The sequence below is a fragment of the Vicugna pacos genome, chromosome 24 (genome assembly GCF_048564905.1).
Source record: "Vicugna pacos chromosome 24, VicPac4, whole genome shotgun sequence".
NCBI classification, from domain to species: Eukaryota; Metazoa; Chordata; class Mammalia; order Artiodactyla; family Camelidae; genus Vicugna; species Vicugna pacos.
The window spans coordinates 11,908,582-11,934,966 of NC_133010.1; the positions used below are offsets into that span (position 1 = coordinate 11,908,582).

Here is a 26,385-nt window from a genome sequence, read left to right on the forward strand (position 1 = left end):
GGGAGGGGCCACTCTTGCATTCCTGTCCTCCAGACTGTCTTTTGTTTTCTCTCCGTGTTCGCCAGAGCCCCGGGATCCTGGGAGAGCACCCCCTGGGTATCCCCTCATCACTGACTGGCTCTGGACTGATCCGGGAGGCTCTCAGGAACATAGTTAGGCAGACCCACTGAAGCACGGTCACTGCATCTTGCTTTGGCCCCCAGCAGACAGGCTGGGGGAGCGTGAAAGGCACTCCTCTGTATGTACCACTCTTTCCCAACTGACTGGGGCATTTAAACATGATGCTCTTTCCTAAATTGTGGGAGTAAAAGTGCTTAGTTGGCACAGTTTCCTGGCATAAGGCAGGAGCAGGACAGAGGGAAGGAAACGAATGGATATTAACATCCAGATGCCTGGAAACTAGACTATATAGGTGTTGGCTTAATTCACAGCTTGTGCATGCAGTGGCAGCAGCTTGAGCAGACAAAGCTTCCAGCATCCTCCCAAAATAAAAATCCTAACAAGAAAACAAAACCCTGGATCTTTAAGATCTTGTAAAGGCAATTAAAGGGAAGCAGCAGCTTCAATGAAACCCACATCACAAGATCAGGACTTTGGAGAAAATCACAGCTCTTCTCTACCAGAACTTTGCCCCGATGAAGGGGAGACATTTTTGCCGCCGGTCCAGCCTGCCCGGCAGGGAGCACTGTTCCCATCGCCCTGGTGCACCTGCATCTTTAATGGGTCTGTTTATATATCTGCTGTCACCACCAACTTCCCCACAGGGAATTTTTGGGAACATTGTATTTGACTGCGATTCACTTTTCTTTATTCTAAACAGGCGCCTGGAATGATTCAATGTCAGGAATGCAAATGTGTATCATAAACATTCGGAATAATACAAAGATATGTGAATGCACCTGCTCTTGCTTCTGACTCCTTGACTGGAGAGAGCTCTTCTGTCTTTCTCTTTTAAACACATCTCTTTAGGGGGAGCTAGTTCTCTTGCCTGAGTTTTTACTGTAAACTTTGGGCCCTGGGGTAGGCAGAATCTGAGGATGCCCGACCTCGCCCCACCCCAAGGTTCCTGGCCCATGGACTGCACACACCTTGTCCCAGGTATTCAGTCAAACACTAATCCAGGTACTACCGTGAGGAATTCTGCAGATGTAATGAGTTTCCCAATCAGTTGGCCTTAACATATGGTGATTATCTGGGTGGGCCTGACCTAATCATGTGGGTTGGGGATTACAAACACACATTACTACATATAAAACAAACAACAAGGACCTATTGTATAGCACAGGGAACGCTATTTGATTTCTTGTAATAACAAATAATGGAAGAGAATCTTAAAAGAAAAAGTATATATATGTATATATACGTGTAACTGAATCACTGTTGTACACCTAAAACTAACATTGTAAATCAATTATATGTCAATAAATTTTTTTTTTAAAAGCAGATAAGTTTTTTTTTTTTTCCTGATTGCTCACAGAGGAGAGAGTCAGAGAAATACAAGAAAGAAGCAGACATCTGAGCTCTGAACAGCTTGTGGGGAGCCACGTGGCAAGAAACTTGAGTCACCTCTAGGAACTGAGCGGTGTCCCCAGCTGACTGTCAGTAAAAAATGAGGACCTCAGTTCTTCAGCCATAAGGAAACGAATTCTGCCAACTGCCAGTTCACTTGGAAGAGGACCTGGAGCCCTGGATGAGAACCACAGACCCAGCCAGCACTTAGATGTCAGCCCCTGAGACCCTGAGCTGAGAATCCAGCCATGCTGGTTGGATTTTTGCCTAGAGAAACAGTGCGATGATAAACGCGTGTTGTTCTCAGCTGCAAAGTATGGTCATTTGCTCTGCAAAGAGAGAAAACTGACCCAGAAATCCACAGGCTTAAAAAGTGAGGCAGAGATGAGGAATATGCTGATACACTGGCTTGAAAAAAAAATGAACGGGATATTAGCATTTGTTACTAAAAAATATCTGAAGGCAACTCCGGCAGCATAAGACTAGTCACTTGGCTGGGGAAGAATGAACCTCATGGGGGCACAGTCAGTCATTCAGAGAAGAATATTTATTCAGGACCTACTGCACAGATAGCCCTCACTTGGGTTAATTGCATAGTGATAAACATTCAAGGAAAAAGGTAACTGTATTTATTTATTTATTTTTTGGTTTGCAAGAAATCTTGTAAGAAGATTCTACCACACTGGGTAATCAAATGATAAGTATTAAAATGTTCACCTGGGAAGAAAAGTAACATATAATGATTACTCTTAAATTGCAGATTTTAAATTATTCACTTTATCCTAAATAATGTCAAGTTACCGTCATTTAAATAAATGTTGACAACTGAAAAAAAGTTTAGAGATATTACAGACAAAAGTGTGTAGTCTAACTTGAAATTGTACCTGGGTGAAGGATACTTGAAAAAAAATGTTTCATTTACTAGAGGAAAGATAGTTGGAAAAACTCTGAAACTACAGATGCACACGTAGACCTTTTGTCCTCTTTTTCTTTTAAATGCAATTTTAATCAATATGAGTGATAGAAAGAAAATTCAGACTGTAACCAGAAGATCTAAAGATGGTGTAATGCCAGCGGTGGGTGTGGGGGAGAGGATCGCCTTGGCTCCTTATTTTTTTGTTCCCACATTAAACAGCAGGGATTCGAGGTTTCTGATTTATTTCTTGTCGCCTTTTGTTGTTGATGAACTTAAGGTTGCGTTTCACTGACTCCAAAGTGATTTCTGAAAAAAGGATCTGCTGACATAACGGGGTATCTGGGTCATTAACCATGTCAATGCTGACCGAGGAAATAATGTTCTAATAGGAAACGGCTATTTGTTCAAAATAAAGGCTGAGATGTTGCCATTTCCACACATGCTTATGAACGGTTTATAGGGTACTTATTTTGTGCAAAGTTACCAGGGCTCCTGGAAGCTAACGGGAAGGCTGATGATTAAGAAGGGGTATTGGAAATATTATTCATACTCTCCGGTCTGTCCCATTCCTCCTAGAAAATAAACTAGCCAACGTGTCGTGCCCTAATTTTTAGAGACATTCGTTCCTTTATTCTAGTAGAGAATGTGCTAGTCGTGGCATGGGGAGGGAGGGTGTCGGCGGGTACAAAGATGGGTGTAAGGGGAAGAAGCTGATTTGGAAAAAGATCCTATGGAGAAAAGTTGAAGGAAGAATTTCTTGCCTAAAAAAAGAAAAAAAAAAAAGAGATAGACTTCTTCAACTCTTCTAGCAGAGGCTGGGAAATGTTTTTCATATACCTACAGGCATCACCATGTTATATAGTAATATTATATAGATATTAGGTAGAGGAAACAACTTTCCACAACATTTTTACTTACGAAGTTAAACATATAATAATTGCATCCTTTTTTTTTTTTTGAAGCACATCGACCAACGAGAAGAAAGGAATTATTTAGGGAGAGATAATGTTTTGCTTAAGTGGGGTTACAAGTTACTGTTCCCCATTATCAAAAAGGACACAAGTGCTCATCTGTGGAAACTACTCTTAGTTCACAGTCTATTCAAGATAGATTCTGGGCTACATTCAGTTAACAGGCCACAGTTTTCTGGCTTCTTCTTAAGAGCTTTTAGAGCACTGGGAAAGAGTTATTCTCAGCATCCATTAGGAGCTGCCTTGCAAGGAATGAATATGAATTGTCAGTGGTAGGAATCAATGGTCTAGAAACCGAGGAAGGCAAGGCGGGTGGGGAAGGAAATACAGGAAATATTAACTAACACTATTGGTCCTTGAATTTAGACAAAAAAAGAAATCTCCTGAAAATCTACACACTCCATGCTATATATCCAGCCAACATTTATTTTTTCCTAGGTGATAAGTTTACAAGTACCAGCTTTTATGTTTTTTCTTCCATTATGTGGTTTTTAAGCTTTTGTTAATATAAAAAATAAATTTTACCTGTAAATAAGGTCTGAACCTAAAAATGAACAACCTGTTCTCAGTTAAGGTCCGCTGATTTCCATGAAGTAAATAGTACGTAACAGGAGTTTCCAAAAAAGCAGCGCACTCACAAACACCACCTGGGTTTTTTCTTATTTCTTTGATTGTGGAGTAAAACTCCACTATCATAACTTATTGTGGGTTAGGTTTTATTGCAGACAAAAATTGCCCCCTCTAATACAGGGGTGCATACTCAATACTGATTAATGTTATGTCACAAACACCAGTGCTTCTGGTTATCTTCCTAAAAGGAAGACTTCAACTTTGATTAAGATGAACCAGGGTCAATTGTGGGAACATTTTGCAAGTATCTCAACATCACAACTGTCACATTATTTTTTTGTCAGTAAGGAAAACTCACCAAATTACATAGAGTTACTTGCATTGAAGGCTTCTGATCAAAGTAGATACAATTTTAAAATGAAACTTTTTTTTTTTTTTAACGGCGGTACTGAGGATTGAACCCAGGACCTTATGCATGCTAAGCATGAGCTCTACCACTGAGCTATTTCCCTCCCCTAAAATGAAACTTAATTTTAGCAGAGCTTTCAAAATACGCCTCTTTTTCCTGCCTCGAGCCCTAGTTTTGTCTAGTTTGTAACGAATGTGATACCTTTTTCTAAAATGTATGATGTTTATAACGTACATTGTATAGTAAACAACACTTCTCTGTGTAATGTCTACTCATTCTTTAAGATTCAGCCCAGATATCTCCCTCTCCAGGAAGCTCCTGATAGCAGCCCCCATACCCAGGTCAAGGCACTGCCCTCCTGGCCACCACCACCCCCCACTTCCCTTACTTCTGTCATTACACCTCCACACTGTTCGATACGGCTCTTTAGGACTCTTTCTACCCAATTAGGCGTTGGTCAACTTGAAGGCAGGGATCACATCTTATTCACTATTATTGCTCTATCCTTGGTACCCAGCGCAGAACCAGACCTATAGCAGGAGCTCACTATTCACTTGCTAAATTAAGGGGTAAATGAACGGATGTCTCGAGGGGCAACTGGACAGGTGTGAAGGTTCTATTCTCACCCAGGGATGGATCAATACTGCTTTCCAAGAAAGTCACTGTCTTCCCCACTGTTTTCCAATAGGGTCAATGAGACTCTGACATGATTCTGGATGTAGGATAAGGACGAGGGCCAGAAAAGAACAGGAAAAGGAAAAGGAGGCGCTCAAGAATGAGAGAGGGCCTTGGGCAGAGAGTAGGAGGAAGGGGATGTGGCTAACAGTGTGTGCCTTTTGTAACTTTGGCTGCCAGTTGCCAAATCAACGTGGGTCTTTTTTCCTTTCTTTTCCTTTCCCCTTCCTCCCTCCCTCCCTCCCTTCCTTTCTTCTTTCCTTTATTTTCCTTATTATTTATTTTTGGGTTCATCCTTGCCATTCTGTAATGTCTTTTTTTTTCATTTCCTTTTTTTGGGGGGGGGGTATTAGGTTTATTTGTTTATTTATTTATTTTTAAATGGAGGTGCTGAGGATTGAACCCAGGACCTCGTGCGTGCTGAGCATGCACTCTACCGCTGAGCTGTTACCCTCCCCTCCTTTACATTTCTTTTTTTATTGGGGGGTAGTCAGTTTATGATGCTGTGTTAATTTCTGGTGTACAGCAGAGTGAGTCAGTATACGTGCATATGTTCCTTTCCGTGCTCTTTCCCATGCCAGCTATTGGATACAGCTCCCTGTGCTATGCAGCAGGACCTTGTTGTTCATTTTATATACAGTAGTGTGTATCTGCAAAATTCCCCATCCCTACTGAAAGCAGCCTAAGGAGGGCTCTGGTGGCCAGGTTTTAAGGGGATGGCACTCCCATCCCTAATGCCTCTCCCCCAGCCTCTATTTTGAGGGCCACTGGAGTGGTAATGGGGAAAGAAAGTGGGAGGATCCCAGCACTTTTTTTATTGCTGAAAACACGGAGATTCTCCCCTTTGTTTGAACATGGTGATGGGGGGGAGGGGGGAGGGGGGAGGGGAAGCTTTTCTTCCGTGGGAACATTTTCCTGGTCCTTTAACCTAGTCCTGGAAGGGGCTTTTATGATTTATCAATGCCCAGGACTCTGAGGACAAGGACAGATTCTTTCCCACATTAGTAGAGTTTTTCTCATTGTTTTGGAGGGTTTGGTTTAGATCCTATGAGGAGTCAAAGCCCATCTTTGATATCTGACCAACCCATGTTTTTTCTCCCTTCTTGTCCTGCCCCAAATTTTAGCCCCATTTCTAGCCACTGGGCCTGGAGAATAAGCTGCAGCTTGAGGAGTAGATGCACCCTGCCCTTCCTCATAGTTGTTGTCAGCTGCAAACCAAGGAGCCCTGGGGTCGGGGGTGGGGGAAGGGGCGCGGGAAGGGTTGGGGGAGGGGCAGTCTGCTCAGGGCCCCTGGAAGCATCTGCCGGAGACTCTGGGAGGGTGGAGATGTGGACATGTGTCCAATCCCCGTGCCACAGAGTCAAGAACCGTGTCTATGTATTCAAGAGAATATTCTGGTTTTCATGTTTTCATTCGTCCAATACTAATTAGAAAATGAGAACAAAGTTAGTAATTTTTTATAGCAGTCAGTTTTCACAAAAGAAAAGGGTAAGTTCATATACATGAAGTCTGAAGCAATATTTTTTTTTCCCCAGGAGAAAAGGGATGCGATAATGTGATGGAAGCACTGACCGACAGGCAGGGAATGGGAACCTGCTCACTGTGAGTCTTGACCCTGGACCTAGCTTGCTGCTTACATGAAAAAATCAGGGGAAGAGCTGAAGCCAGTTTCTCTGTTCCTTTAAGTCTTGTCTCTTCTCTTGCCGTTGTCTGATGGAGGCAAAAGTAGTTAATCCTCTAATACAAAGGGCTAATTTTTGTAGTTTCTGAAAGAAACTTAGATGTTTCCCAGGAACTTATAAACATTTTCCTATATTTGTAAAGGAAATATAAATATAAAGAGGACTTAATGTTTGATATTTTATAAAGTTTTTGGAAACCACTTCGATGGCGCTGCGTTTACAATACCAAAGCTAGCAAATGGAAGAAAAACATCCATGCAGATTTAAACTATTCCAAGGGCAGGATTTTATACACTATGGCTCATCTATTCCAATACTTCGGCAGTGGAGTAATTAAGCCTCCAGATGACTTAGGAACAGCCTTTCTACCATTTGTGTACCACAGTACTCCTTTTATTGTTGTGTAAACATGTTTTTATCTATACTTGCAAGAGAGCCTACTTTTCATAAACAAAGCAACAAATGTAAACTATAGGATTCATGAAGGTGATTAGTCCAGACAAATGGTATACTTACAATTGCATTTCTTCTGAACAAACCTAAGCTTGCATGCTGTTCTGTAGGTGGAGAGTCGGATACGATCCAGATCTTGAGCCCCTGAGGGGAAGAAAAACGCACACATATGGTATGCCGTGCGTGTGATAATGTGTATACATAAAACAGCCATGGATTTAACCTACACGATTTAATTTTTATTTTTATTAGGATAGAAGTTTAACAGGAAGACTTGAGAAGGTCTGTCCCGTCCTCCTCAGGCCCTGGGGGAAGAGAGCACGTGGAGCCAACACGGGACGCCAGGTTGTCAGCTATGTTTACTGGCCAAGGGACACCAACTCAGCCCTGTGGTGTCTGCCACTTCTGAGAACAGTCGGCTCCAGCTGTGACTTCAACAGCTAGATGAAACCAGGTAGTAATCTCACCAAATCATCATTTTAAATGCACTCTGATGGGTCATTAGACCATGGCTGTGAGGTGCATGCAGGTTGAATGCTGGGCATCTTTTCTTAGTGATCTTAGGCCAGTTGCTTTTAGAAGCCTCAGTTTTTTCATCTGGAAGATGGGTCTGATGATAATACTACTGCTTATTTCACAGGGTTGTTGTCAGGATAAATGAGTGACTATAACCTAACATGCTGGGAACACTGCCTGGCACACAGTCAGTGCTATAGAAGTGAGCCAGGCTGGGTCCTGGGACCCTGGGCTGCAATGCTTGCGCTGGGACAGATGTCTCCTTGAACAACAAAATACAAAGAAACTACTATAAGGGACTGAATATAACTGTGGCTCCTGCAGTCAGGTGAGTTATGAACAACAAGATACAAAATAACCAAAAACCCAACTGCCACTTTCGAGATGTCAGGAGCAGAAGCAGGGACTGTACGTGACCCCTGCACACAGGACCACAGGACCAGCAAGGCGGTGGGCTGACCACCTAAGCCACCCCTCCAGCCCGACCCCTGGACCTGTCCCTACCCCCACCCTATTTAAGGGACCAGTTCGCCCCTCCACTTAGAGAGGGAGCGGGGCACCTGTTACTTGTTTTCGCTCCCTCCTGCTGCAGCGCAAGTCCCAGAAAAGCCTTGCCTGAATTTCTCATCTGGCCTCTTATCAATTTCTATTGATTAAGGAGACCAAGAACCCTGGCTGGGAACATAAGTGCTCATTATTACGACTCGTGTCTATCCTGCAAAGCTTCCAGTCACCCTCAGAGGAGAGTCCTTTCTAAAAAGAACCACTGTTCTTTCTGACGCTGTGGCCTCCCCCTCCTCACATGGAGGAACACGTTCCGCATATTCTTGACTACTTTCCTCAATCCACTCATCTACTCTTGAATCCAGCGTGGCTTTTGCCGCCCACGGCATCAGGTCTGAATGTTCCGCTCAGAATCCGAGCCCTCCGCAGGCTCTTGCCCTCCCACCTCCCCTACAATACTCCGCACCGCTCTCTGCCCTGGAACCTCTGCCAGACTCAGGCCTCGCAGCCCCTCCCCGGTGGGCCGCTTGTCACATCCACACCCGATGTCCTGGTGATGCTTGCCGCCTCCTCTGAACGGGCTCACCTCTAGACTGTGTCTGGAACGTAATAAGCTTTCAGCAAATGTCTGTTCTTCTCTGCTTCTAAATATTTGGCTTTCTTCAAGCCCGTGTTTATGATTCCCAACAGACAGGAAGGCACATAGCTGTATTTTGACATGTATCAAACTTTCTCTTTACCAGGAAAAGCGCTGCAGAGATGCTTCAGAATAGAATCAGGGTAGCAAGTACATGAACAGGCCTTGATATAGTAACATTAGGAGGCCAGTTAAGTGCTTTCCTAGTGAAACCCAAGATCAGTTAGCAAGTGTCCCTCACTGAGTGCATCTATCAATCTCTCAACTCAAGCTAATCTCTTTAGATTTATTTAAAAATACTTTCAATACTCCTATTACTTTATGGTTTTATGAGGCAGATCATTAAACATTCATTCTTATGAGAGTGTATTACTTGACAAACAGGTTCATTGATACCGAGCACTTGAAGGATCAAAGAGGTAGGACCTCACCCAATGCAGGAATTTGCCTCAACACGTTCTTAACAGGTGGACATTTAGTCAACGGCCATCCTGTGAGATTATTTCCATTCACAGGGATGATTATAACTTAGGGAACATACACGAGCTTTCAAGTCAGTAAACATTAACCTTTCACCTCGTAGTTGTGAGAACTCTGACAAGTTTTTACTTTGGGTCTGATGTCTTTTTATTTTGCGGTGGTGGAGGGGAGGTAATTAGGTTTCTGTATTTATTAATCATCATTATTTATTTAATGGAGGGACTGGGGATCGAACCCACAGCCCCGTGCATGCTGAGCATGCGCTCTACCACTGAGCTGTGCCCTCCCCCGATTCCTTTATGTGTAAAATGCGGATAACCGTACCAATCTCATCAGCTGGTAACCTCTGTAGCTGGTACCCAGTGAGCACTTAATAGCAGGTGGGCCTCCTTCAAAGGTTTCCGGGGCCATTTTTGTGGAACACTAAGTGATAGAAATTTCTTTTATATCTCTGGGCTTTAATTTGCTTCCCTTGGGGGCAGGTACAGCTCAGTGGTAGAGCGCATGCTTAGCATGCATGAGGTCCTGGGTTCAATCCCCAGTACCTCCACTAAAATAAATAAATAAACCTAATTGCCCCCCTGAAAAAAAATTGCTTCCCTGCAACTTCAATCCATGGGATCTGGTTTCCCTTCTGGAGCCACATAATCTTTTTTCCCTGCCAGTTGATAATTTGTTTCTTAAAGATTGGGGAGCAGCTGTTGGGATCATTATTAGCATCTTCATCACTATCCAAAGATTAAGCACCAAGGTCCCTGCCATCACGGAGTTTAATGTCCAATGAGAAGGTCACTTCTCTTTGACTTTGTTAGGCTGAAGACGTCCAACTCCAAAGCCATTTCAAGGACAATGTCTACCACAGAGCATGCACACAGTGGGCTTCAGTCCATGGACGTTGCTACGACTACTATTCTTATCATCAGACAGGGTTTTGAGAGATCCTGGTCTATGGCTGGCTATTATCTGCTTGAAATGTGATACACAAAATTAGCCCAAAAGCCACAGCTATGGCCTCACCTGTATAGAACGCAGAGAAAGTAATTTTAACCACCATTGATAAGGACACTTACTGATGCAATTTTTTCCAGAGCTGGCTCATTCTCCTGATTCTTATTAAGCTTGTAGTTCATTATAAAGCTGGTTTTAAAAACCAGATGCACTTATATTAAGTCAAACCTTTTCTATTTTCCATTTAAATGCCTACTGGGATGCTAAAAGTAGGATTTTTTAATTTGGTTAGTTTCTTTTACTTTTTAGATCATGCCTCTAAGCTTCCTGGTATTTTAAACAATTTGGATCTTGTCACTGGCATTTCAAAGGACCTTCTCAGTTTCATGTCCTCTGCCAACCTGAGAGGCCATGTGGGAAATGAGCTCTCCAGGGTGCCTGATTACCAGAGACACAGAGACCATCAGAAACACACGAATGCTAAATCCACCTTTTCCGCCCGATGAGGATGCAGTTTGAATGATGCTGAGTTTGGCTCAATCATCAGGAGAGTCTCAACATCTGTAAATGACCCTTTAAAAGAAGATTTTAGGGACCACAGATAATTTGTGTAAGACTTTGACAGTAATGGTTTAAGCCCCAGGTCTAAAAGAACTGTGATGCAGCATACAATTAACTTTTCTCAGTTTCAGCCGGACCTCATTCTCTGAGAACAGAAAGCGTGAATTCTCTGCTCCTCCCTCTTCTAGAGGTCCTAGGGGGCATTTGGCCAAGATGTACTTCTCCGGGATGCAGTAAAGAGGGACGTAGAAATGATGGTTAGGGTCAGGAGCGCACTGACTGCTCTCCTCTGCTCGTTGACCGTGTGGACTGAACTGACCCTCTGCTCTGTTCAAGCACCAGGACAGGGTCTGGAGGTCTGTTGATATTTCCTATTTGTGAAAGTTCTTCCTGGCAGAGGATAAAACCCCTGAACATAAAAAGGGAAGTGGAGAGCAATGAAGTTTAGCTTTCCAGATACAGCAGTGCACTGCCCGTATGGACAACCTTAAGTAGCCACTACGGAATCCCTAATGAGTTCTGGGACCAAAAAAAAAAAAAAAAAAAGCTGAGCTGAGATGGGCCACGCAGGCTCTTGCTCGACTTATTCATCTTGTTTAAAATAAGTTTCTTTGTCTCTGGCCCAAGAAATCATGATCTTAATTCAGTTTTACATGTGTGGTCTCTTCTTGAAAGTCTGTACATTCATAGTCGGCCTTGAGAGTAGCTGCATGTCTTCTGTGGAAATACTGGAAGGCAGCAGGCTTGGCTGGACACTAGCTGTGTTATGACGGCAGTCGGTGGGGCTAATGCTGGGTCCACCTCAAGCTGCTTTCTCAGCAGAAGCTTTGACAGCGAGGAGGCAAGTCTGGAAGGGACACTGACTTAACATGCCAAAGATCCTGAATCAGCTGGTTCACGAGACCACGGGAAGTGGCTTTGAAGGACTCCTTGAACACTTGAGAGCCACAACCGTAAAGGTGAAGCCTTGAGAAAAAGTCAAATTGTAAAGGGAGAAAATCGCTCAGGAATAAAACTTTGGTTAAAATCTGGCTTCCAGGGGGTTTGGAAGCTACCAAGAGACAGAAAAAGAGAAGTAAGGTGGTCAGAAACAGCAGGAAACCGGACCCCGGTGGTGACATAAGGGAGAATTTCCAGGATGGTGACCCACGTTGTGGACATCTTAAAGATGCTGAAGACCATGAAGAAGGGAGATGCGAGTGATAACAGAACCTGGATCCACCATGGCCTGAGGGTGCGGCCACTCATGCCATTTCCCTGAATTTTTGAAATCTGTTTTCTTGCAACTCATCGTGTGCATTGCAAAATCATGTTCTAGGCGCCATTCCAACTACGCACATGCTGACTGCGCTCAGCATTCTGGGGGGCTGTCTGCCTTGGAACCATTCAGCAAGTGTTTGTTGAGGACCTCCATTTGCCTCCCTTTGATTTCCGGTCCCTCCTCACTCTGCTTTCTCCACACGACCTTCTTCATCTTCTTAGGCAGCCTTCTATGCTCTGACAGAGTTTTCCAGTCACTTTCCTTCCGTTCAAACCGACCTCTCCTGTGCCCTGAGGCTTTTAAAGCCACGTGAATTCAGCATCTCAGGTGAATGGGTTTGAAGAGGGAGGTAGGGTCTGTCTGTCAGGAGGAGTTCCTGTGAGTGACTGACACGGACACGTCCACAAGTAAGTGCCACACAAAGCGGAGGAGATGTGCGCCGAGCAGAAAAACAGAGAAGACAGCGAGCTTGAGTCCGAGAACAAACTATTTGTTCTGCTGAAAGCCAGTCTGATAGACTTACCTGAGCTGACAAACTTTGATGACTGAAAAGGGCAAGGTGAGGGGTCTTTTCAGCTTTAATTGAAGGTACCAAATAAATTGATAATTAGTGCATTATACCCGGGGGGGGGGAATTTTTGGCTGAGGGCAACTTGCCGCAAATTTCTTTAATCAAGGTATGCGGCCACAGAGGTTTTCTTGTTCTGTTTCGTTCTTTTTGGCTGATTCGTGAGTCCATGCTTCTTAATTTTGTTTCTTTGCCTTTTTTGTTTATTTGGCTTCCGCTGCTTGTGGTTCTGAGCTCAGAGTAGATGTTTAACACATACATGTACTGAAATCACCTGAATTAGCCAAAATTTCCCAACAATTGTCCTTCTGTGTTCTGTGTGTTCTCCACTCAGCGTGACTAAGCTTTAGACAGGTTTCTCCTGACTCTAGGTCTTCAGCCTCCCTTTTCTTAGAACACTTACATTAGAACACTTGCCTTTGTAAATTCTTTGCCCCTTTAAAGATGTAAAATCTCCCAGCCTTTCGCCAGTTTCACAACCCAGGAATCTTTCTCAAGGACTGGGAGCCATTCCTGGGAAATGTAATTACTGAAGGCAGCCTCCTAGTCTCTGTGGGAGGCTAGGAGCCTAACTTCCTAATCGTGACAACTGGTTAACACGGTTCACCAACTTCCCGTCTGATATCCTTCAGCACTTTGCTCTAGCTCACCCCAGTGCTTAAAATCCCTCCCGACTTTTGTTCCAGCAGAGGTGAGTTCAATCTCTCTCCCCTCTCCCAACAGCCTTGAATAACGTCTTCCCTGCCTTTTTAATGCCTTCACATGGCATTTTTCTTTGACATTTGTAATTTCCAAAACAAATGATCTTTTTGGCACTTTCCTTCGATGTTTAAAAAAAGCACTACTTCTAGGTAATACTTAGCTGACCAGATTTACAAGTTCCTCCTACGTTTCCAGCTCCCTGTCCAGACATCCCAGACTCCTGGAAGAAATGACTTTCCAAGTTTCGATGTCAGTCTTCTCTGGTAACAGTTTCCTTGTCTTTCTTCGGTGCTGATAGAGCTGGGGTGACCCATATATTTTTAAAATATTTAACACGTTCTTTTTATGAGATTACCTTTTTCTTTCGTATGACAGTTAATCAAAGTCAGTTTCTTCCTTTGAAATCAGCCAATTGTTTTATCTGGCAGGGTTCCCTTACTGTGGACACGCCCGGTTCAGCGTGGGTCCTAACACGATTGCTCACTAATGGATTGTCAAGGTCAGATGTGTTTACTTGGTTTGGAAGAAGGGAAGAAAGGAAGAAAGACACATATCTGTGTGGCTTGCTTACCTATTCTGACCACTAATCAGGAGAACTCAAAATGATTTAATAAGCTGCATGACCTCCCTGAAAAGTTTCCATGAAAAGGTTAAGTTCCTTTTTGGGAAATGAAGGCACCCTTTTCCTAAGTCACTCTCCCTTGAAAACGTTAGAGCTTTTCTGTTTCTATGGCTATAAAACTTACATTGCTCTTCCTTTGAGTTGGACAGATTTCATTCCCAAGACATTTGTGACACCTGTATTTTGTCTGTGTCAATTTTGCACCAAGTGCAGAAGAAGCTGGGACAATGTACTCAAATTCAGACACATGTTTACAAAATCACTACCTAAGCCCATTTTTAGAATTCTTACAGTCTGTTGGCTGATTCAGGCTTTAATGTAACAATGATGAAGTCAAAGATTTCTCCTAAGATTTTATTGCTTTTTTATGCTAAATATTAATATATTTTTTCCTCCTCTGACAAAACGCTGGCCTGTGATAAACATGACGGTTGGCTTTTCAGTCTAAGAATCTAGGTATGGGAAGAGACCTGGGCTGCTTTGAGCCTTGGTTAGCTGGGCAGGTGGTAATTAGGTTCCTTCCTCTGTTAGATCTGTCTCAACAAAGGCAACACTTCCAGGTGAGCGGTCTGGCCAGAAGTGAAGCTACAGGGCCAGACATGGCCTAGGAAATTGGAAGGTCATGGCTGAAACTCTCACAGGCACTTCAGACATGTTTCTAAAAGTGGAAAACGCAAGGAGCATGATTGAGATTCCTCACATCAATTTTAATTTTCTTTCCTCTTTGTTAGTTCTAACGCTGCCTTGGTGCCTCTAGATTATTGGGAAATGATAAAGGAAACTGTGAATCGTATTATCTGGGGTTTTCCTTTATCTGCTCCGACCCTCCTTCTTGCCAATCAGTTCCAATCTTCAGTAGAAACCTAATTTTGTCTCTTGCCTTCTCAGAGTGAAAGGCTTACATCTCACTCCTGTTCATCTTCCTTCCTTTCGCAGGGAAGGAGAGATAAAAAGACAATATGAGAATCGTACTTTTTCCTTCATAACATTGAATTTGAGATGTGTGTTTCTCCCCCAATGTCAAGTTCTTCCTCCTCATGAATAAGAAAAATGTCTGTAAGGAGAACCGACCACCCAATTACTTACACAGCAACCTCACATTTACATAAACCAACAACCTTTATTTAATGAGCTCTCCGTTGGAGTCAATAAATAGAATCTTGGTTTGGTTTTCCTCGTATAGCAGGTCACCTCCAAGCTCTGTTCAACTTTTGTTTTCCTTTTCACTTTTTAGAAGCTAGTTTGCAGGGCAGATTCTCCCCCTCTGCATGAAGTTCAAGGGACAGCTTATAGTTTGGCTTGCTTCTCACACCGGATTGCTCTTTGCCATATGAACACATGACATCACTTTACAGGGAGGACATTCAATGATTCATTCAAAAAATTTTATCTAGTGCCTACGATGTGCCAGGCACTGTGGTAGTGCAGGGAGATGACAAGAGACTTTGAAGTGTTAAATGGTGTTTACTAAGTGTCCGTGTGTGTATGTACACATTTAGGTTCCGCGAACCCTTTTCTTTCATATAAGACATACAGTCCAAATAACAAATTACGGTGATTCACTGAATAATTTAATTCTTACCTAAAAGGAGGCAAGAATGCCCAAATGTACATTTTATGTAACGAATTTGGGATTTTAAGGCAAAGTACAAATGCCATAAGGAGTGAGTTGCTATTTCCAGCTTTTTTGCGAGTACTCAATGGGCATTTCTGTACTTACTCATCTCTGCAAACAGCTGTCTTCTTTCTGCCATGGTATTTCCTCTTTTCCCACTATCTTCAATCATTCTATGAGACAAAATGGTGAGAACGTGTATTAGCCTCTTGCTAGTGAGGCAAACAGTCATTCCCCTGTAAACACATTTGCTGTAATTATGCCACAAACTATTTAAAACTGCATATTTAAAAAAAAGAATAGCTTTCCTTTGACTAACTTAAATGCTTGTACATATTTTCCATATATAATGTTGTTGTAGTTGTTGAAGGGGGTATAACATTTTGATTTTTTTAACTCACGAATAACCACAAAAGTATCCTGCCAGGTGCTTAGCTTTCCATCGCCCTACTTAATCACACTATTGTCTGCAAAGGAACTATTTCAAAAATACTATGAAAATGCCAACAGTTAAACCAGAGAATAAAGAAAGGATTAAAAAATTAAAATTTGACTTGAAGAAAAAGAAAATAATGAGAGTTTATGGAAAAGCTGCTTAGCTCAATAGAGGGTTTGGGCTAAATATTAAGTGTTTTGATGGAGTTGACTTTTTTGTTATATCTAGTTAAACTTTAAAAGTTTTCTTTCATATCGTATTTACATATATATATATATATATATATATATATATATATATATATATATATATATATTCTCATTACGTTTTGATCCAGGCATGGTAAACAGAAGGCATAGCTGATCTTTTTGCTCAGAGGTAGAGTTGAGGGAACAGAGAGGTAGGGGATAGGACCAGATGTTCCTGCATCTGTCTGTATGTTGCAATGAGATGAAAAGAACCATCAAAAATAAATCACAAGGATGGCAGGTCGGAAAGCTCTGACTGAAAACGTCAGGGAGGTGAAGACTGGCTTGTGAACTCGAGGCGCTTACTGCCTGTACTACACACTTGGTACCGTCCCTGACATCTCTTTTTCTAGGTGACTTTTTGTATGTCTCTGTGAGGTGTTTAGGGGCAGTGACTTAGAAAATTTTAAATTCTTCACAGTGTCTGGCCAAATCCAATCAACAAATACTATGTCCAGGTAGTACTTACTGACCAAATGAATAAAACAGAAAAGAAAGAGGAAGGAGAGAGGAAAGAAAATTTTTTTCTTTCCTTGAAATGGATTTTTAATTATATTTTCCAAAACTGACTCACACAGTACCTCCATCAAAAAAAATTAACATAAATAAGTAAATAAACCTAATTAACTCCCTCCGCCCCCCAAAAAAAACTAAAAAAAAAAAAGAAAGAAATTCTAAATAAAAAAAACTCACTTCCAGAAGAGTGAAATTCCAATTCTGTTAGTTTCAGAGATTAATTTGACATGAGAGAAACCAATTTATATATATATTTTATAATATAGGACTATGCATTTTAAAGCAAAATCTTGTCCCCTGAAACAGAAGGTGAAATACACACAGACCACTGCTGTCACCTTCTGGTCTATTCATGCCTGTTTTTGGCTATTAACTCATAAAAGAACCGTCATTAGTGACACAATAGGTATTAATTCTCCCTTCTAAGTAAAATGTGTACCTTATGAGGAAAAGAAAGAAAAAACTCAGTGGTGTGAAATAATGGAAAGCCTGGAATATAATTACAAACACAAGAGGGAAAATAGCACATCTCTCGTTTTACCCACAAAGTTTCCCGGGAAGCAGCACCGTTAGATAAAATGGAGAATGTTCATGTATTCTCCAGTCATAATAGGAAGAAATAGGGGAGGCTAGCTTACAGCTTACGCTGATTCCATACAGGGACTCGTGGACAAAGTGAAGCTCAGGAATCAGAGAGATAAGCAGCATCACTGAGAGCTCCTCACTTTCCAATTTAACTCCGACCAATGGGACTTGAGAGACACCACGCCTGACTCCATTCTCCTTGCTTTAGAAAGAGAGCTGAGCATAGCTTTCCGGAGGGGAAGGACGGGGCGCTTTTACTGAGAGCCATTTTACTCCTGAAATTGTCAAGAAGCTCGGCTTTGTCATGAATTTCAGTATAACAATAAGTGCTCAAAGTCACACGGAGGAGGTGAGGGGGAAGAGAACCCATCTGGGATCATACTAAAGTCACCAGGTGTGTGACTCACCAACAGGCTTAATTTGGTCAGTTCCTATTGCTCCTTCCTGTCGACACGGCGCTTAACTCAGAATTTACCAGAGGGTCGCGTACATGTCCAAAGAGCACAAAGAACGAACAAGGACAGAAAAACGACGAGCCCGGTCAGATGTTTCTTTCACTAGCGCTCAGCCCCGCGAATTACACAGGGTGTGTGCTGTTTTCACTTATGAAATGAATCCATCCATTCATTTACTTCAGAAATATTTATACTGTAGCTATAATTTGACACTCTGCCAGCTCCTGTAGATTCAAAGATGAATGAGACATGATCCATTCCCTCAAGAAGCTCACAGTCCAGAAGGAGAAACAAATTATTCTAACTCGGTGTAATGTGTGCAATCATGACAGTATGTACTGCTGGATATGGTAGTTTACCTCTGGGGAGAGCTGAAAGAGACAGGAAAGAGCGGGTGACTCTGGAGCAGAGTTTTAAAGGGTGAACAGGAATTTCCTAGATAGAAAGGAGTAGAGGAAAGGTAATCATAGAGTCATGAAAAAAACGCAGAGCTTGCAAAAGGGAGGATGGTGCATTTGGGAAATGGGAATAGATCAGCACTACTGAGTGCAAGTATGAGTGGGAACATTGGAGAGCTGAACAGGCATCAGATCTAGAGAGCCTTATTTATCAGGTCTAGACAGGATAGGGCTTTCCTCCAGGAGGCTGGGTGCCATTCAGGATTGAAGGAGGAAATTAATGTACACAGACATTGGTTTTGTTAAGACTGCCAGCATGCTGAGTGGAGGAAATATTGGGTAGGCAAGAGGGAAGGGGGTGGGAACCCATAAGTTAGGGAAGAGTCCAGTTCGCTGAATACTTCTGTGATTCAGGAGTGGGAATAAAAGGTCCCATGTGGAAGGACTGACACATTCAATAGTGCTTGGTGATTGGCAGGTCACGGGGAGAAGGGCAGAGGCGAGGACTCAGCGTTTGCTTTTCCACAGCACTTCTCACGTATAATGAGCGTGTAGGAGGGGAGGTCACCAAGTCATCCTTCTCCCAGCATAGTCACTAAAAGAGGCTGAAAATTGGACAAGGAGGGCCCCTATATGTGAGGGAGGGATGAAATAATAGAGTAGAACAGGGTGAGAACAAGCAAGACCCAAAGAACAAACCCACCTGCAGGGCACCGAGTGTTGGAAGAAAAGTGCATATCATTTTGGCACAGGGAAGAGAAGTTCACAACGAAGCAGCACGTCCTTCACAACATGTCTTTAACGTCATTCATAATAAATGTACATTTCTATTGCACATGACATAGAAGTCATTTTAAAGGTAGCAGCTTTAACTCACGGCATCTGACATTTGTATAACTTTCTGAAGATTATAAAGTGCTTTCCCCTATAACCTGATGAGGAGGCTGGAGAGATTTTATTTCAAATTATAACCAAAGAACTTGAGACTCAGGCAGATGAAGTGGCTGCCCTGACTTCCACTCCCCCCGCTCCTCGCCAAAAACATAGAGCATTTTCTGGCAGGGCAGGAAGTTGAGTTCATTTTTCTGCTTTTAATTTTTAAATTTCTCAGCTCATATGGGTTCTAATCGCCAGTAATCTTATTCCAGCTGCCACCGTTCCATACAAACTAAGATTTTTCTGAACCTGGTAAACTACAAAGAAGTTGACAGAGGCTGGGAATTAACGGGCCAAAAGAAGACGAGAGAGGGAGGGGCCACAGCTCAAAGGTCACTGAGAAACTCCTCTGGAGGCTACTTCTTAATGGAATCTCCCCATTTTAAAACACTGTTGTACTGAAAATTATCAGAGGTGAATATTATTCCCAGCGTCCAGATTTATGTAAACCCAGACACACAGAAACACACCAATTCACACACTGATCCACACTCTCACGTTTTAAATCCACAAAAGCTAACAGCGTTTTTTAGAAACGTGGGGCTCTGCTTTGCTTCTGCTCCACATCCACAAACACTCACGACTTGCGGGTTTCGTGCTGAGTATGACGAGGCTCTTCCCGTGTTTTATGTCCCTCCGCTCTGCTCCAGGTGCTTGACAGGAAGGCGCTGGGTTCAGCAACCGCTGTAATCCCCAAAGTTAATAACTGTGATGAAGGCCAGGACAAGCTCCTTTCCCCCTTTAATTGATTTACTGGTGGCATATAAATGCGTGTTTCCATTTCTGTTAATGAAAGAGGCCTCTCGGGATTAGGCCAAGATGGTGGAGGAGAAGGACCTTGAACTCACCTCCTCTCATGAGCACACCACAGTCACCACTCACTGCTGGACAAGCACTGATAAAAAAGGGCACCTACTGAAAATCATCTCCCACAACCAAAGGCATAAAGAAGGAACCACAACGAGATGGTAGGAGCAATGCACTCGCGATATAATCAAATCCCATACCCGCTGGTGGGCGACCCACAGACTGGAGAATCATTATATTGCTGAGGTTTCCCCCCAGGAGTGAGGGTGCTGAGCCCCACATCAGGCCCCCTAGCCCGGGGGTCCGGCGATGGGAACATTTACAGTAAGCCAAGACCTGGAAGCAACCTAAATGTCCATCGACAGGTGAATGGACAGAGAAGATGTGATATACATGTGTATGCATATAATGGTATATTACTCAGCCATAAAAAGAATGGAAAAATGCCTTTTGCAGCAATGCGGATGGACCTAGGGATTATCTCTACTAAGTGAAGTAAGTCAGAGAAAGACAGATATCATATGATAACGCTTATATGTGGATCTAAAACAAATGATTCAAATGAACTTACTACAAAACAGAAATAGACTCACACACACAGGAAACAACCTTATGGTTACAAAGGGGAAAAGGGTGGGAAGGGATAAATTAGGAGTTTGGGATTAACATATACATACTACTATATATAAAATAGATAACCAACTAGGACCTACTGCAGAGCACAGGGAACTATATTCAATATCTTGTAACAATGGAAAAGAATCTGAAAAATAATATATATATATATAACTGAATCATTTTGCTGTACACCTGAAACTAACACAACATTGTAAATCAACTACACTGCAATACACTTTTTTTTTTTTTTTGCAGGGGGTTCATTGATTTATTTTTTTTGTAGAGGTACTGGAGATTGAACCCAGGACCTCATACACATGCTAAGCATGTACTCTACTACTTGAGCTATACCCTCCCCCTAACTATACTGCAATAAAAAAATTAATTAATTAAAAAAAAGAACGAGGCCTCTGACAGGGCTTTCTTTGATTATGCTAACCTCTGGTGATATAATAAAAAAGAATTCAGAGCTCTTTCCTGAGGCTAAGTACCACTGCATTTGCTTTTACTTCCTAGTCCTTTATCTGGATGAGCCCCTGACAGTAGGGAAGTGATGTTACTAAAAAAATGGCTACGATGAGTTTCTGACTTTGCCTTTTACTTTAAGCATCATCTTCTGCTCTTGGAACTTGAGCCTTGTTTCTGGAGGGCGAGGGGCGTGAGCTCACTATTTCTGTGTCCTGAGCAAGCTGGATTTGTTTTCAGGGATTCGCTCTTCCCTCAAAAGTATCCACCCTTGTGGTTCTCAGCTGCGGCTGCCCATCACTCCAGCCTGGAGACTTTATCAAAAACACAGACACTACCTGGATCTACTGACTGTGGGGTTGGAGCCGGGCATCTGTGCTTTATAAAAAGCACCACAGTTGCTCCTGACACACAGCCAGATTTGAACTAGACAGAGGACGCTTGTTGAGTTTGACCGTGAACTTAATTGGGAATTCTTATGTAACGTTGTAATACGTTTCTCCAGCTTGTAAGACCCACTTTAAAATGTCCTTTGAACCAAGGGAGAAGACAATTAATTCTTTGGGGACTGTAAGTACACAAAAATATATACATACATTGATATGAGTACCTGATGAGGCAAACTTTAAGAAACAGGAAATGCCGTTAAAAAGTGAGAGACCCATTTTTATCCGGAAAAGAACTATTATCATTGGTACTTTCAAGTCAGGAAGGAACCTGCTGTTCTGGGGTAAGAGTGCACAAGACGTTTAGGGACATTTGGTTCTGTCTGACTTCACTGGCTTGGTAACGAGGCTAGGACTTCTGCTCGATAGCAGCTGCTATCTCCCTCACCTCCTCCTTCCTGTTAGTGAGGGTTTAAAGATTGCAGAGCAGGGCTGGGAGCAACTTGGCGTGGTTGAAAAGAAGCCTTTTGGGAGGAAGATGATAAAAATTTGGACTTTGTCATGCGAGGTTCAAAGTTATTAGAATGTCTCGGAAGGACTGGGGAGCCCTGCCTAGGAGCTTGAGCAAAAGGACCCCAAGGGTCCCTGGGGGAGACAACCCTAAGGAAGGGGCCATCTGTACTGCTGCCTCCAGCACCGCACTGGGACCTAAGATTTTTCAGAGCACCGTGTTTTACCCAATCTGATGTGACTGTGGTTGTGTGTGTGCACGGGCACACGTGTGTGTTTGCATCGGTATTTCTCAACAATGTTACATGTTCAGGTCCACTTGGTCACGGTGCAACTATGGCTGACCCTGAACACTGGAGTCAGTCTTCCCTGCCCTCCTGCTGGGATTGCCAAGTTCTTAACTTCTCGGCCGGGCGGGGTGGGGAGCAGGTGTTAGGAAAGGACTGCCCTCTGATTGTTTGGAGTCTTCTTGATTCACTGTAGGACGTCACTGTTCATAAACATAGCTCTGCTTCTTTTCCCTACATAGCTAATAAATGAAAACAAATAAAAAAATAAAAGTCCCCTCCCCCCATAATTACAAGGCAAGTTTTCATTAATCTTGCAAACAAGACAACCCCACATTTTTGAGGTTTTAGATTTTTGAGCCCCACTTACCTCATTACAGTAGGATTAGACTATATATATTATATACTATATATGTTATTATGTTATTACTATATATGTTATTACATAGTATATAAAACATATAATATGCTATATATATTCTTTTACTTGCATATGTAGAAATGTGCATATATATATGCACAGTCATGCAAGTAAAAGATAATTTGGAAAAATTTAAAGATTGTAATTCAAAATTTTTTTCAAGTGACTGACTTACATTTAGCTTCTCAATGAAGAGGTGTTAGCTGATTAAACAATGCAATGCAAAGCAATGCATACTTTCTTTTAAAGTTTAGCTCCTTTCAATGATCCTCACCCCACCAAAATGCTCATGTCCCTGGATATACAAATAAAGGAATTATAACTCCTTGCATGGGCTGGTTTAGGGGAAGAAAGCCTGGATGTGGTGAGAATCAAGGGTGGCTTTATCTCTAGGGAGCACCAACCATCAGTGAAAGGGAGCAGCCAGCGGGTGCGTGTATGGAGCAGCTGCCCAGGGGAGAGGGCATGAAGGCTCCTGGTGGCCTCCCAAGGCCAGGAAAACAGCAAAGACATCGAGGTGGAGCACTGATGATGCAGACACGGCAGTGACGGGCTCCTCACAAGGTAGAAACCAGGGGGCCGGGATGTACAAAGTCAATACCCCTTGTCAGGCAGAAGCTCTCATCTGGAAATGCAAAGTGCCTTAGGACATTATCGGCATGACTCCTGGAGCTTGAAAGAATTCTAACTCATCTTTTGTTTTGGAAGATCTTAGAAAGATTAGTAGAAAGAAGTAGGTCTGCCCTTGCCTATCTCTAATGCGCTGAGAAGACAAAACAAAACTGGGGCTGCCACTGACCAGGGGCTACTTGTTATCCGGGCTTGTAGGAGTGCGCTTTCCACGAGGAGAACTGGGAAAGGGAGAGTGAGAACAAAAGTGTGGGGCAGAGCATCTAGCATCCAGATGTACGCCAGGCAGACATGTGTGCTTTACATTCTTTATTTTTTTACTGTTTAGGCTTGGGGAGTGGTGAATTTGGAGAGGTGGCAAAGGGAGGGGCAGGTAAGTATATTATCTTCTGCAATGGGACAAGAAAATCGGATTTTTTTCTGGGAGAAGAAATAGTAATAATAATATTAAGGAGAATTGCCACAATATTATTTAAAACAATTATGTTACAAAAAAGCACACAAGGTACCAAGCACTATGAAGGCATTTTCTCATTATGCTCTTAGAAGAACACCATAATACTGGGTGCGGGGAAGGTATAGCTCAGTGGTAGAGTATATGCTTAGCATGCAGAAGGTCCTGGGTTTAATCTACAGCATCTCCATTAAAAATAATAATAAATAAAATAAATAAATAATAAATAAATAAACCTAATTATCCACCCCTCCAAAAAAAAGAAAAAATAAAGGGCTGTTAAAAAAAAGAACATCATAATGTTGATATATTACTAGCCCCATTTTACTGATATGGAAATCGAGCTTTAGACAGATCAAGCCATTGCCCAATTTAGGGTTTAAAACCAGATACACATTACTATATATAAAATAGATTAATAACAAGGACCTACCATGTAGCACAGGGAACTATATTCAGTTTCTTGTAATAACATATAATGGAAAATAATCTGAGAATAACATATGTACGTATGTATATGTGTAACTGAATCGCTTTGCTGTACACTTGAAACTAACATGGCAAATCAACTATACTTCAATAAAAAACAAAATTAAAAAAAAGAAAAGAAAAAAACCCAGACATATCTGACTGGAGTGTCCACTGGGCTTCTTAAGAAAGACCAAAATGGAATTGTGTGACGTTAAGACGCAAATGTATTTGTCCCAGAACAAATATTTTTAAAAGGTAAACCTCAAGAATTCTAGATTGCAGGAACGGCTATTCTGTCTTCATTTAAAATGAGAACTTAAGGAAACCCACATTCAACAACTTTTCAGTCTAGTTTAATGAGTCAGTAAGAAGTGGATTTAACCCATCGTTAAATATTAAATTAATTAAGATCATGCCGTTTTCTTCCCTTCCCCAATCAAATTGTCTCCGTGGAGACTTTCTCGGGCTGATATAATATAGAAGGCTCAGGAAATAGCAGCGACAGTGTAGGGACTTTGATGATTGTTGTCCAATAAAAGCACAGACAAGCATACGGGGTTAATGGACGCACATGCCAAAATTAAATAGGCCACAGTGAAAAGAAACAGGCAGAGTGTGGGAGCAGCCAGAAAGTTATGGCTGCAAGAGTCTAAGAGCAAACAATGGTATTTTGAACACCAGGGTCCTTGCCCTGAGACGAGGGTTGACTGGTAGCACAGGCGTGTGGAAGGGAAAGAGAAGGAACAGAGGCGGCCCTTATTTCTTGCCTCTGGGTCTGTTTCTGTGAATTATAAGGCTCTCAGTTATAGCCCTTCCATTGAAGAGAATTTTGTCTGAAATTAAGGAGCGTCTGGAAGAAATCTCCACCTCTTGAGCAAGCCATGGCTCTAAGTTGGTAGTTGCCAAGAATCTGAGTCGGGGAGAATAGCTGGTGGGAACGCGCCTTCTTTTTTCGTCTTCAATCAGGCAGGCATCTCTGAATCACCTTGCTGAAGCAGAGGCATGGGTGCCTGGGTTGTGTAGCAGCAAGGGACTACGAGGTTCATTCACGGATAGTAACAACAATAATAGTCATCATTTAGTATGCACTAACATGGGCAGGTAGGCTCTGAATTAAACATTTTATGTGAATTAGCCTATTTATTTTTATCCTAACTATTTTATTTTATCCTAACTGTATCCTATTGATGGGAAGACCAAGGTTGATGAGGCAGGCAGAATGGTCTCCCAAGGGTGCTCACGCCCTCATCCCCAGAATTTGTGAATATGTTACCATGGTGAAAGGGACTCAGGGGATGTGATTAAAGTAAGGATTTTGAGATGGGGGGATTATCCTGGATTATCTGGGCAGGCTCAATGGAATTATGAGTCATTATAAGGAAAAGAGAAACTCTTGGAAGACAGAGGAAAGGCCCCGGAACCAAGGAGTGCAGGCAGTCTCTAGAAGCTGGAAAAGCCAAGGAAATGGCTTCTCCTTGACCTTCCAGATGAGAAGCAACCTGCCAACACCTTGATTTTAGACCCATTTTGGACTTCTGGACTCCCAGAACTGTAAGGTAGTACATTTGTGCTGTTTTAAGCCGCTAAATTTGTGATAATTTGTTACAGCAGCAATAGGAACCCAACATAGCTGAGAGGGAGTAAGAAAGCTCCACAAGGTCACATTGCTGGTGGCCACAGATCCAGGATCTGCACTTTAGAGGTCTCTCCACAGGCCATGTTCTAGCCCTCAATGCTATATTCCCTCCCCATTTCACCTGATACTCTACCAGCTCCTGAGTTTGACTTATTCATTTATTGAGACCTCCTTGTGTTCATTCCTAATTTTCATGATCTTATTTAATCTTCAAGTCTGGTAGTATTATTCTCCCCATTTTACAGATGAGGAAAGTGAGGCTCAGAAACTTTAAAGAGCTGAAATGTAAGCCTAGGTTCCTCTGACTTTCATTCCAAGCTTTTAGTCTCTTCATCCTACTGTCACATACTTTGGACCACTGTTTATTGAGCATCTGCTAAATGTCATCATAAAACACAAACTCACATTTGAGTAATTTGCCTCTCAGTAATTCTTGAATGCATCTAGATGGCTTATACAGGAGTCACTATGTCAACTATGCTCTAGGAATATTCCACTCCAGTGGGCTAGCGGTGGAATCCATTGAC

At 42.4% G+C, this 26,385-nt stretch overlaps 1 protein-coding gene across 16 annotated transcripts in view; it reads right to left on the reverse strand.

Annotated features, from left to right (window-relative positions):
* The window catches only part of DTNA (dystrobrevin alpha), a 214,773-nt gene that overhangs the window by 97,535 nt on the left and 90,853 nt on the right, over positions 1-26,385 (reverse strand). For all 16 annotated transcript variants that reach the window (XM_072949026.1, XM_072949031.1, XM_072949022.1 and 13 more), the window contains 2 exons: positions 15,705-15,772; positions 7,249-7,329 (listed from right to left, as the gene is read on the reverse strand). In XM_072949026.1, the coding sequence (XP_072805127.1) occupies positions 7,249-7,329; positions 15,705-15,771 (148 nt within the window). In that variant the 5' untranslated portion in view covers position 15,772. The remainder of the gene's footprint in view (positions 1-7,248; positions 7,330-15,704; positions 15,773-26,385) is intronic.